We start from the raw sequence: 13,459 nt of genomic DNA, 5'->3' as shown, positions 1-13,459 counted from the left end.
TCCAACCAGTACACAGCCAGTACCTATGAATCTGAGAATTAAGCCAGCTGCTTTCAGTGAGGTCAAGCAAGTGGCATATTTGTTTACTGCACCACTAAACGTTCCTTTTCAAACTGCTGATCAGCAAATTGATAGATATTGTATATCTAGAAAGCTCTCTTTTCATTTCTCTCCCAAAAAAAAAAAGGTTAGTTCAAAAGATCGCAATGTGTACTTTTCACTGATAGATTTCAGCGCATACTGTTTACTTGGTTGTCTGTGTAGAGGCCCACTATGCATAAATCAGTGCAGAGAAATAGAGGATGGTTTTATTACACAATGAAGTTTTCCAAAAATGTCTTAATTTTTTGATGAGGAAATGGCACCATTGTTTACTTGAAATAGATATGTTAAGTGGCCTGGAGGAATTTTGTTTAAGGAGACAGACTAGTCATCATTGTGAGTAAGAGTGCTGCATTGTTCTTGACAATGGCAATTAGGAAGATATTTTGATCTGAAGGTAATTGGCAAAAATGGCAAAATGCTATTCCAAAACTTGAGGAATTTTCCAAATGTTGAAAAGCTGAAATCAGTCCAGTTCTTGGGACAAATTTCAGATTACATCAAGAATCTCTGTAATTTCCATGGTATTAAATGCAACGCATTTCATATACAAATTAGCAGACCTGAGAAGATGCTAGGTCAACATTTTAAATCCCTCAAATTTTATTATCCTGGGGTGAGATTAGCAAGATGTTAGTGAGCAGAAAGACTGCTCTCAGTCCTTTTCCATGTGACCCCCACCCTGCCCTGAATCCTCTCAATTGTTTTTTCCCAACAACAGTATCCATAACCCTTCCACCTTCCAGCCCCTTCTTCCCAGCCTCCATTCCTCCCACTTTTTCAAAACCCTTATGGACATTCCTCACTTTCCTTCTTCCCATTTACTTCCCTGATATCCATCAGTCCCCAGCCCACTGAACTTCCACTGAACCTTCCTGTCTTGCCCCATTCTTAGTCCTGTGCTCTTAACTACCCAGGGAGCCAGTATGCCACAGGTGCAAAATTAAGTTCTGCCTTTCCAGAGCTAATTTATTTTCACATTACATCTAATTCTGTGTGAACTGCTGAAAGGGCAAGTATAAGCCAATTTAAGAGGAGAAAGATAAAACCGAAACATTTTACAATTGTATTATAATACCCAACACACAACACTCAAGACATTTGTCTTGACTGAGATCCTGTTCCCACGTTTCAAACCCCTGTGGAGCAGAACGGACCTGTTCCACCATAGCACATGACAACATGTTATCATACGGTAGCTCAAAATCTCTGCTATGTGCAGATTTTGCTGTTTGCAAGATGAGATGAGTGAGAGGCTTGTCAGGCAGCTAGTTGTGGTTCTAGATTCTCCAGCTAATTCAGTGCTTGTCTGGACAGCTTTAAACTATACCAGCTGCTAATAGTTCCCCTCGGGATCATTTTCTAATTGCAGATTACCAGACACAGCAGGGCATCCCTTTCTTCTCCGGGGGTAATCCTTATGCTGGGATGGAGGCGAGGAGATTTATGAACGAAGTACGCAAGCCTCAGCTGAGAATTGCCTGGGTGGTAGAGACAGCTAATAAGTTGGTGAATGCTTGAGCAATTTCTGGTGCTTTTGTGTCTTTCGTGCAGGGAATCTATCTTTCGCCATACTAGTATCAGCCTGTTAAGCCATCAGTGTGAGTATTACACACCAGAATGGCTTCCTTGCAGTTTATTCAGGTGATTGGTATCGGGGTTTACACTAATCCAGGACTGTGTTGTCCTATCAATTCATGTGTCTGTGTCATCACTTGTACTGAACTCACTTGTCTGGTCCGTCTCACTGGAGAAAGCCTTTATCTCATGTTTCTCCCACACCAGAAACCTGATTGTCAGGTCCTTGGTGTTACATCGGTGCAAAGAACATGAAGCTGTAGTTTGTATGCCTAGGACACGATTTCAAATGAGAAAGTTTTAATAGCAGCGGTGAGTCTTAAAAAATTTAATCCTTGTTAGTGACCTCTTTGTATTTCTCGCCAAAAATATTTTGAAGCTTCAGTTATAATGTGGGACACTCATTTTTTCTTACTAATCTTTGGAAAGTGCAGAAATCCTGCACGACAGATGACAAAACACTGAGTAAGATTTCAAATTCTAAGGTCGGCTCTGTGAATGGCTCTCCAAAATCACAAAAGCTTCCAGAATATCTATTTACTGCCGAGACCTAACTTAACGGTGTGTCTGTGAAGTGTCAGTCTTACTGTGCTACCTAACTATTGCGTGAAGACGAATTTTTCGTACCTGTTGCTTGTGATAGGATTTTCTTTACCTGTCACTAGAGGGCAACACAGCTACTCACGTCATTACACCACCCCGACATCCTCCCAAGCAGAATCACAGAATCACAAGCAACTTTCTGCTGAGATCCAAGGGTGAGAATTTCACGTTAAAATTTGCGGGTTTTTTCCCGACAAAACCCATGCTCAGGTTCTAGCTTTAATAGTTACTTGTTGAATATCTTTGAATGGGCGAACCTGAATGTCACTAGGAGGAGAACAGTTAATGCTGTTTACAGCAATAGGACTTCTCTGTTTATCTCGCTTCCTCATAGGGGTCATTGTCCACTGCGGTGCTGAGAACAATAACTGCAATCAGTTTCAGACACGTAGTCCCTGATTTTGAACTACTGATGCCAACAGGAGATTTATCGCTGACTTAATTTCATCCAGGATTTGGTCTTTGGTACTGACTTTTACCCACAGCTGCCTATACCAGAATGTTATTTGCCTAGGTTGGATTAAACTGACCTTCTGAAAAGTGATTCAAGAGCAGGTATCTTTGGGTTTTGTGCAAGCTGGAGGGGAAAAAAAAAAAGTTTGATTCTGTCACATGTAACTCAAATATTGCCAAACAGGCTGGCTTGCCTCAACTTGCAAGCACCTGGCATGGAAACAATCTATCATTTTGAACATTTCTAAATACAGTAATGCTCTCATTTAACCATGACTGTGCTGGCTACATTAAAGGGTGGTGTAGTTTCCAAAGGAGATAACGCTGTGTGATTACCTAGTGTCAAAGGTGTTTTTAGCTCTTTCACTGAGATTAAGTTTTTACAGCTCCCTGTGATTTTTACCCAGTTGCCAACACCCTACTCTGTCTTGGAGTCATAGTTCTCTGATTTCATATAATTATCATGGGACAGTTTCCAAGTATGTATATGTTGGATTACCACCTGAGTATATTTTCTTCCCTGCTTACTCAAGTGGTGTCTCCAGATCATCTTTCAAGGGGCCTATAAATATATATATATATATTCAAGGCTCACAAATTCACATGTGAAGCTCACATACTTGACTCCTTCCTCCTGCTTCTCTGCAGACATGTTTGCAGTGTAACCCCCCAGTTTCACTCCCATTCCATGTAGCAAATGCAAATAACTCTAACCAACTATTAATGCTTTTTTTTTTTTATAAAGAAGGTAAAAGACATCCATGTTTAGGTCTTGTAAGAATTTTCTTTTGTGATAGGTGAGAGAAGGTCTTGTGAAGTTATAAGAGTTAAAATATGGTGGAGTATGGGAGAAAGACTCTGGGGCTGTCCTGCCCCCCAAAATGCCATGCCAGAAAGAACATTACTACTGTTCAGCAGAAGCCTAATATTATGTATCTCTGTTTAACTGAGTAGACTTGTACGTTCATACATCCCTTGTCATATGTGATATGTAATATGGAAGTCCCTCCCATGAACTAAGAGTACTTGAGGGGTCTGAACGTAGATATCTTACCACTATTTTAAATGTATATGCTTCTGATACATTGGGATACTACAGATATTTGCATTAAAATATAGTTTCTTTTTTTTTCTTAAAGCTTTGGGGTACCTTTTAATTTAATGGTAACTTTTTATTTAACAAGAACTTTTTAATAAATACAGCGCCTTCTATTCAGAATGCAGGACTTGTTATTTGGGATTGAATCATACATTCATTTCCTTCAATATCCTTTTTCTGACATTGTCCAGTATAGCAAACTTCAGAAGAAGCCGGATGAAATCCTGCTGGTGGTTATAATGAAAACTGCCATTTTTCTTTCTCAGAAAAATTATCCAGAACTTACAAATAGTTGTATTCTAACACTTAGCTATATCCACATCATATTTTAAAATAAATGTAGATGCTATCCTAATTTTTGTTGCTAGAGGCCAGCTTCACTTTTTTTCTCTTGATCTTTTTCAATCTTAAAGACAATAAAAGGTGATGGAAAAGTCTTTGTGGTGAATCCCAAGACTAGGATATCCCCAAGGCAATGTGGTTAGTGCAAAACCAAGAAAAGCATTAATTCTGTAGATATAATCCAGTCCTTTCAGTAAGTGAATAACAAGCCTATTAAAAACTCATCTAATAAAAAAATGCCAGGCAGAGATTTTGTTAGATTTGGACAGCTAAATTCTCTCAAGAGTCCCTCTGCACGCAGCAGGTTTTGTCCCTGGGCCCCAGGTGCTGACACCCTGATCACACCTCAGGACCACACAGGAGCTGAGGAAGAGCAGTGGTATGAAGGGTACATGTCAGCCGGAGCCAGGCAGCCGTCACACCTGCCCTTAAAAAAAAAAAAAAAAAGGAAGGAAAAGAGAGAAAGGAAGAAAGAAAAAATTAGTTTTAACAACCCTTCCTGTGAATCAAAACAATCACCAAAAGTTAAAAAGTGAACTTTTGCGCCCCCCCGCCTTTTTTTCCCTCTAGTCACCCCTCACCCCCTCCGGGAAGAAAGATGAGGTAAAACCAGCAAGGACTCGCCAAAACGTGGCCGCGCTGTTTCCTCAGGACGCCGCCCAGCAGCAGGGCCAGGCAGCGGGTCCGCGACGACACGAAGTCGGCCGCCCGCCGCATGCTCGAGCCCTTTCCCTCCCCTCAGCCTACAAGGAGGGACGCGCCGAGGAGGATTCGTTTCACCCCGAGGGGCTGCCGAGGACAGCGGGGAGGGCTGCGCCGCCCGCCGCCGCCGCGCTGACAGGAGCCGTGTGGCGTACATGTGAGAGCCGTTGGCGAGGCGGGAAGGAGGGAGGGGAGAAGGGGAGGGGTGTGTGTGTCCCCCCCTCTGCCCCTTGGGCGGGCCGGGGGGACCTGAGTGGATGAAGCCCGCGTCAGTCAGGGGCAGGGCGAGGCCGGCGAGGGGGGATGGCGGCCCCCGCCCGGTGTTGGGGCTCCAGTTGTGGAAGAGCGGCGGCACCATGCGGGTGGCCGTCGGGGTAGGAGCGGCGGTTGTGGGTGGAGGGGGAAGGCACCTGCTCCCTGTGAGGGGAGATGGGCTGAGGCGGGAGGGCTCCCTCCGGGGGCTTGCCGCTGCCCCGGCTCTGCCGCCGCCGTTCGGCGGCGGCAGAGCCGGGGCAGCGGCAAGCCCGCCGGTCCCCGCGGCTGTTCGGTTCATCTGTTTCTTTCTAGGACGTGGTGGGCATCCTCTGCCTGGTTTCTTTGGCGGCCGCGCTGGATTTCAAATACCACCACACCGAGGAGCTGGAGGCGTACCTGAAGGAGGTTCATGCCGCGTACCCCTCCCTCACCCACTTGCACAGCATCGGGCGCTCGGTGGAAGGTAGGGAGTAATGGAGGGGGGGTGCGAGGAGCGAAAGCTTTATTTTATTTGAAATGAGACAAACGTGGGTAAAGGTGGCTGCGATGGCGTTTCGTGAGCGCTTGCTGGCGGTGGAGCTGCTCTAAGCGCAAGTGCCGGGTGCCTCTGCTTAAATCTCTATGAAGTTTCCTCTTGCTTAAGCGTGAATAACAAACTCTGATGACATGTATGACGCTTCAGCCAGGGTAGAAGTTCTCCCAACACCTGTTTTTTTGAGAATTGGAAACTTTCTGAGTGGCAATTTCAGAAACAGGGCTGTCTTTAAAGAGCTTAAAATGTGTGGTACCCCGTTTGCCAAGTGCCCGTTTCTAGGTGGGGCTGTAATAGGAGCATGTGTTTTCTAAATTGTGGGTATGTTAAAAATAACTTCTCTTTTGGCTTTACCTATTATTCCAGTAAATCTGGACTGACTAGGAAAAGGATTTCAAATTCCATATTGATACAAGGTCTTGCGTTTTAAATGAAGAATGGGATTTCAGTCTTGAATCCTACAGGAAAATATACCTCAATCAATACTCACCTTTCTGTCCTTCCATAGATATTTTAATTCATCTCTCTGTGATTGGCACTTTCTTACAGTAACTTTATAGAAAAAAGGGACTTTTTCATTTGTTTAAAGAGATTAGAAAGTTTAGTGTTTATTAGCATATAAATACTTTAATGTACATCTATCTAGTTTTAAGCAAAAAGACCTTAAGTCAATTTCAATTCAGAAAATTAAGTCGCTTTGATAGGAGGTATAAAACTAGATGGAGAAGTTTGTTCTTCAGAAACATAATCTGTTCCTCTAATCCCTTTTCACACCACTGAAAGGAGACAGTTGTAGCATCTATTATCAAATCTATGCTTGTGTTTAAAAAAAAAAATCATCTACATCCTTCTGGGTAGATAATCATAAAGAACCCTAGTAGTTTCTTTTCGTACCTCCTTCCTTGTGTTACTCTGTGTGTCTTCAAATTTTTAAAATGTATTTGTCTGGGACATAACTTTTAGTTGAAAAGAGGGGTTCTGTTTCAGGGAGATATCAAAACAGCTGTCATGTTGCTATGGATATGTGATCTTGTCTCTGTCCATGTCTGCATTCATTTTTTTAGAAAGTCTTGTTGTGGGAAGACTCAAACTAGACAAGGAATCTTAAAGTTATTTAAGTTGTGTTCTTGGTTGCATCAAAGGCAGAATGGTATTGGATAATGTTATTCATTCCCACAAGAAAAGGCTAGCCCCTCTAAGTACAGTTCCCTCCAGTATAACTACCAGTTATCCACGTCCTCATTTTCCTACCTTGAAGGGACTTAGCTAGCATTTTAGTGATAGGACTAGGATCTGACTTTTCTGCCATGAACTCTGCTGGCTTATCTTTGTGCGGGTAGGACAAAATCTTTCATCCAACCTTAGAGATTGAAATTTTGGCTTTTGTATATCTAGACATCTGAAAGTTGATAACATGAAGTGTTCAACTTGTCTGAGTTCCATCAGCATGAAAACTGGAAATGCATCATCTTTTGACTGTGAGTGAGCAGTGCTCTGAAACTTCATTCAGATTTTGGTATATTGCCTTCTGCTTTGCCAAACTGTGTGAGAAAAGATAATTATGTGGGCTCTCCCTTGTTCTGCCAGCTACACGTCATGATTCACAAAAAAGTGATCGCTTACGCTTTTTGCAGGTCCTGCATGCCTGCAGTATTCCTCTGAATGGAATAGGTGGGCAGTGGAAACTTTCTCAGTGCTATATAAAGCAGAATGGCAGTGAAAAACACTCAGTGCTTCTCTACTCTTAACATTTGGAAAAAGAAAAGAAACTTCTACCTCTGTTAAGAAATGTGCCTTTAAATGCCCCCTGAAATATGGTAGAGGATGGTACTGAATTAGGGTATCTTTTTTTTTTTTTTTTCCTCATAACTAAAATAAAGTTTTGTGACAACAGTGGTTATATAATTTTGGTGAAAATGCAGTTTCAGTTTTGGTTAATGAGCTGAAGTTTAATTCCTCTTTTCTCAGTTAAGCTGACACAAACAAGAATGTATGTATGCACGTGTGCTTACTTGTATGGGTTTACTAGTGTTGTCTCACTACTAAGTAGCTAAACCATGATAGCAAAATGTACTTATTGATGATGAGAAACAGAAATTAATTTAAATATTATAACACTGAGATCAGTGTGATGTAGTAAGCTTTCTATTAAGCTGTTGACATTCCTGATATGGAAATTCTTGATGATGAATACAAAATCCTATGAATCAAACTGGTGGCTAGAAAGCCACCAGACATAATTTTACGCTTATCATGAATGGCTATTGTTCCCATGTTATTCTTAAATCTAATCTAGATTTTACTCTAATTTTATCTAATAATCTAGTATTATATATTGCCATCTAGACTTGGATTATGAAGAATGTGAAGTAAAAGCTTGACTCTTGGTTGGCATGTGTAGACCCAGAGCCCTGCGAGGGTATAGAATCCACTCTTAGAAGCCCAGATGTAGAGGGTGATAGGGACCTGTGTATTATCACTGCAGAAAGTGATTGCATGTAGTTCTTTAACAGAAATATCTAAACACTCTTCATGTCGGAAGCCTCGCATGCTCCAGGCAGAGCATAAAGTAATTTAGGTCTGGAGGCCATCTAGTTTGAGCTCCTGTTCAAAGCAGGGCTAACTTGAAAGTCAGATTATGATGCTCAGGGCCCTCTCCACCCAAGTTTTGAATATCTGCAAGGGTGGAGATTCTACAGGGTCTCTGGGTACCCGATTCAGTGCTCAGCTACCTTTGTTGTAGAAATGTGTTTACTTGCATCTGATTAGAATTTCCCTTGCTGTGGGTTGTTACCTGCCCTTTTGCTGTGTACGTCTAAGAAGGGTCTGGCTCTCTCTTCTTTATAATGTCCCTTTAGGTAGTGGAAGGTCGTAGCTGTATCACCCTCCAGGCTAAACCACCTGACCTCCCCCACCCTCTCCTCAGATGTAGTGTGATCATCTCGATGATCTTCTGCTGGACTTCCTCCAGTGTGGTGTTGTCTCTCTTGTGCTAGGGAACCCATAGCTGGACACGGGACTCCAGATGTAGCTTTACTAATGCTGAGTGGGGAGGGGAATAATAATTTTCCTCAAGCTGCTGGGTTATGTTCTTGCTGATGCAGCCCAGCATACAGGTTGCCTTTTCTGCTGTGAGAGCACACTACTGACTCACATTTATCTTGTCCACCTGGACATTCCTCCCACAGCCTGCAACCCCTAGGTTGAAGAGCCGCAACCTAGCCAGTCTGTAGCCTGTACAAGCATGGGGTTATCTTCTGGGGCTGATAATCCCAATATGGGGTTCTTCCATTCCAGGTGCAGGACTTTACATTTGCCTTTGTCAAACTTCCTGAGTTTTCTGTTGACAAATTACTTCAGCTTGTCAAAGCCCCTCTGAACGCAGCCCTGGCCCTGATGAAGATGTTAAACAGTATCAACTCAGTATCGACCCTTGAGGAATGCTGCTAATAATTTGCTGTCACTTGAATTGCTCAGTCCAGTCAGCTTCTGACCTCACTGTAGTCTACTCCTGTAATCCATATGTTCCCCAGCTTGTTTACAAAGATACTGTGAGGGTGACTGAGCACTGAAACAGGCTTCTCGGTGAGGTTGGGGAGTCTCCATCCTTGGAGATATTTGAAAGTCATCCGGACACAGTCCTGGGCAGCCTGCTGTAGGTGGCCCTGCTTGAACCAGGGTTGGACCAGGTGACCTCCAGAAGTCCCTTTCAACTGATTCTGTGGTTCTGTTGAAAGCCTTGCTAAGGTCAAGGCTGAAGAAATAGAGTGCTTTCCTCTCTCCCACTAAGCCAGTCATTTCTGCATAAAAAGTAAGCAGTCAAGTATGATTTGTCATGGATAAATTTGAGGCGAGGTTTACAAAGTGTGTTTACTTCATGTATGTAGACTATAACAGCAACATACACAACAGAACCAGTACCAAGAGCCTCACTGGAAAACAAACTGAAAGATGCCCAATCTGTTTGGTGGTGGTTTATATCACTGTAAGGAAATTCACTGCTCCTTTGTCAGATTACTGGGAACACCTCTGCCAGACTACTGAGAAGAGTGTGTTCTAGACTGGCAATGGCCTGTTCAGTCTCCAGGTCTGTACATTTGGAAGCTATGATATTTAATTATGCATCTCCTCTGCTAAGCTATTATCCTTAAACAAGGGGAGAAAGGAGCTTAAAAAGATGTAGCCCATTAGCTGACAAAACTGAGTGTTATCTGTTTGGTCTAATTTAGTAGGTAACCTCAAATACCTCAAGATTTGTAGGTGATTTGTATGTTTGTGAGAGACCTCATATAGTCTTATAAGCAGGTAGCCAGAGATGTGTGATGGCCCAGAAAATACCTTGATTCTTTTATATTGTTTCAGATGAGCTGTTGAATAACCTCGTAAAAGATCTTTGGGAGGAGCTCCATTTTCTAATATGTACGATATCCAACCTCAGTACAATATGTGCACTCTATAATAATAGAGGAGGCTGCAGAGCTGCGTCAGTCTGGAGAATGGGACCTGGTGTAATCATATTAACCTGTCCTGCCTAATGCCACCCCAGTGAAAAACAGACTGACTCTTCAGTAAGCAAATCTTAACAGTGTGCATTATCAAAAAAGAAAATATTTGATGTATGTGTATGATCTGTGGCTTTTCACTGTTCAAGATACTGTGCTGTTATTCTTCTTTGAAAAGGAAATGAGGGTGGTGGGAAGGGATTCTAATAGAGAGACCTGATGACCTTATTAGGAGAACAAAGACAAACAACGTTGAAAGAGCTGAGTGGCTTTTGTAGTAGATCCACACTCTTTAAAAACGCTTTCAGATTCAGATAAAGTGATAGCATGCCAATTACAGCTTGTTTTAGATCTAGCATTTCTGGAGGCCAGTCTGCATTTTTAGAATTCCAGTCAAATTGGAACAGTTGTAAACATCATCCTTAAGCCAGATCCTGCTCACTGAGCAGAAAGTTGTGTATGGTTAAGGGACCTCTGTCTTTACCTAGTGAAGAGCTTCAAAGTTGACTTAACAGATTAATATCTCTTTGGTAGGTTCTGTCATTGGAGAGACAAAAGGCAAAACAAACTGACCAGATTTTATTGTGGTTTCGTTAGAAATTTTTAGAAATAGCTTCTTGCAAAAGAGCTGTCCTGAAAGCTTTTTTAGGTGAGAACTATGTGGTTCAATCATCCTATTCTGCTTACTATTCAATTGGTCTCTCTGTTGCCCTTGAACTGGCACATTCCATCTGTTAGTCTTGAGTGCTTTGCTAACTTTCACTAGTCCACCAAAAAAAAAAAAAACAAAACCCCTCACTTATTAGCATTCTGCTATCCCCGCTCTATAAACAGAGAGGCTGAAGCATGTAGGGGGTGTGTGTGTTTGGTTGGTTCGGTTTTTAAAGTTCATGCAGGACTTCCACATGGCTGTGTGAGTAGAGGATACTATGTACTACAGGGAAGGTGTACTCGGCAGGGTTCCCAGCAGGCCAGGTTTCTCAGTGGCTCAGATGAGGTGCTTGTTGGAGCTCATTATGTCTCCTTCCTGCCTGCATTAATGGGTTTCCCTCGGAAAACAGAAGGGAATGATGCATGCCCTGGTTTCCATCTGATAAGCAGCTGTGACTTCAGCAAAAGGGCTCATTAGGTATTAGGATTCAGTAGTGCAGCGGGAAGTGTGTGCTTGCCTGGTAATAGGGTTAATAGAGAACCTTGGCAATTAACGTGTCCCTGACGTCATTCTGCACAAACATCAGTGGAATGCGTGCCCACGGTATGCCAGGGATCAGTTTAAATCTCCTGACTGTTCTGAAACAGCGTGATTGATACTTTTAGGCATTTACAGGAGGCTATTGAACAGGGGAGTGCTAACTTCAGGTTTATTGTACTCCAGTGAAAATATTTAATAATAAAAGACCAGGTACTGTACTTGTCTAGTCTATATATTGATAGTCTGTGTATGTAGCAGGAAAATGATGTCTACCTGGGGAAAAATAGGAACTTATTTTCAGGCATTTCTTGTGATACAGTATGGAAGGAGCCTGGGTTACTGCCATCAATAGTAAAATGCACTGAAAATTTGATTGAATTTACATTAGAAACACTTGTATTCTGGATGTTTTTACTTTGTCTGAAGTACTAGAAAACAAGTTTTACTGCTGGAGAAAACAAAACTGAAATATGTATCCATAAAATGTTTGTACTTTACTGAAATTGCTCTTATCAGGTTAATTTCAGGGGTCCTGGCACTGTACAAAAATAGAATAAGAAGGTTATACATAGCCCAGTGTACTTTGAGGTAAGTTTCTCAGTGTTACCCATTATTAAATGTTTGTACAAACTAAATGCAAGTACCAATGTATTTAAAAAGAAGGAAGAAAAAAAAAGGTGATAAAGACGACTCTTTTTGTCTTGAAAACGAACAAATTGTCTAGAGGAAAATCCACAGGGAATGTGATGTCTTTAAAGAGAATATTGCAGTTATTTTTTTTTTTCTATGGTTACATGATGTGAGGTATGTTTGTGTAGAAGAGTATTACCTTCTGTTTGTTCCATTTGAATGACTGCTACAAATGGCTCTCCTCCTGCCTCCAATCCTTGATAATATCTTCCCTTCCCTTCCCTTCCCTCCTCCTCATCTCCCACCCCACAAATTTCCTTAGTACTGTGAATTACAGGCTCATTGTGCAAGCATGGTGTGTGTAGATAATATAAGCATTGAGATTTTCAATGTTCAATTTTAGAAACAAGAATGAATGAGACATTTCCCACTCTGAGGGCCTCACGTAAAGCATGCTAAAGTCACTTGGCCCAAGTCCAGAGTTTCATTTAAAAATGGGCATTCTAAAACTTATCATGATAGTTGAACTTTTACCCATTCTTGCCTGCTTCTCTTCTGAATTTTTTTCCCCTTATGTGCTGCTGAAATTTTTTTCCCCTTATAGTCTCTTCCTTCATAACCATCTTTGTTCTAGTCTTTGTCAGTACTTGTGGCATACAACTGTATGTTAACAAGATTCTAGGTAGGTTTATATGTTCATTTTATTATTGAAAGGGTGTTTGGGTTTATGGATGGGCTTGATCTTAACAGCCTTGTAAACTCTGTTTGTAGCATATTACGTGAGTCACTGTGATGGGAAGGGGAAAAAAAAAAACAGAGGAGGTGGAGGACTGGCTCCTTCAGGGTTTATCTAGTCAAGGGTAAAACATGACTTTGAAAACAAGAAGTATTAGCCTGTATTTTTAAAAATCTTCAGCTTCCAATTGAGCTTTGCTCTAAACCGTGCGCTTAAATAGAACTCACCATTACTGCATTAGCGTTAACTTCTAAGTCCATTTGTCCTAACTGAAGCTAAAACTTCTTTAAACATTGAAACATAGTTTCATATTGCATCTGACTGCATCATCTAGCAATTTAGTTACCAGTATTAGTTTAAATGCGAATACTGTGTATGTCTACTTAGAGGAGAAAAGCCATAGCACTTCTACCTTCTGGAATAGTAGTTTGACTACTGTAATGTGACACAGGTAGTTTGTGTGCAATCAGTCTTCCGATAGCCAAGTACTAAGATTTGGCCTGATGATAACATGACTTAACATTGCTTTCCTGTCAGTATGGCTATGCTTTTTACACAAATAATTTATAAAAAGTGGGTAGCTTGGTCAGTGTCAGATGTTTAAAAGATTGATAAGATGTTGCTCTCAGAGATGCAGTCACTGACTCTGAGCATGTTCCTGTTCTCTTGCAGTGAAAGTAAAATAGCTTGCTTAAATCTTCTCTTCTTTATGCTTGCTGTGAATTGGTCAATC

At 41.6% G+C, this 13,459-nt stretch overlaps 1 protein-coding gene across 2 annotated transcripts in view; it reads left to right on the top strand.

The window, feature by feature from the left end:
• The first annotated feature begins 5,175 nt into the window (after nt 1-5,175).
• CPM (carboxypeptidase M) overlaps nt 5,176-13,459 on the top strand; it is a 33,946-nt gene continuing 25,662 nt past the window's right edge. Inside the window, exons 1-2 of one of the 2 annotated variants that reach the window (XM_075491613.1) lie at nt 5,176-5,253; nt 5,447-5,597. In XM_075491613.1, the coding sequence (XP_075347728.1) occupies nt 5,544-5,597 (54 nt within the window). In that variant the 5' untranslated portion in view covers nt 5,176-5,253; nt 5,447-5,543. The remainder of the gene's footprint in view (nt 5,254-5,446; nt 5,598-13,459) is intronic. The other variant, XM_075491612.1, reaches the window with a different exon arrangement.

This window comes from Mycteria americana, chromosome 1, assembly GCF_035582795.1.
Source record: "Mycteria americana isolate JAX WOST 10 ecotype Jacksonville Zoo and Gardens chromosome 1, USCA_MyAme_1.0, whole genome shotgun sequence".
Lineage (NCBI taxonomy): Eukaryota > Metazoa > Chordata > Aves > Ciconiiformes > Ciconiidae > Mycteria > Mycteria americana.
The sequence above is the reverse complement of the archived record's forward strand: the minus strand, read 5'-3'. Positions and strand labels throughout refer to the sequence as shown.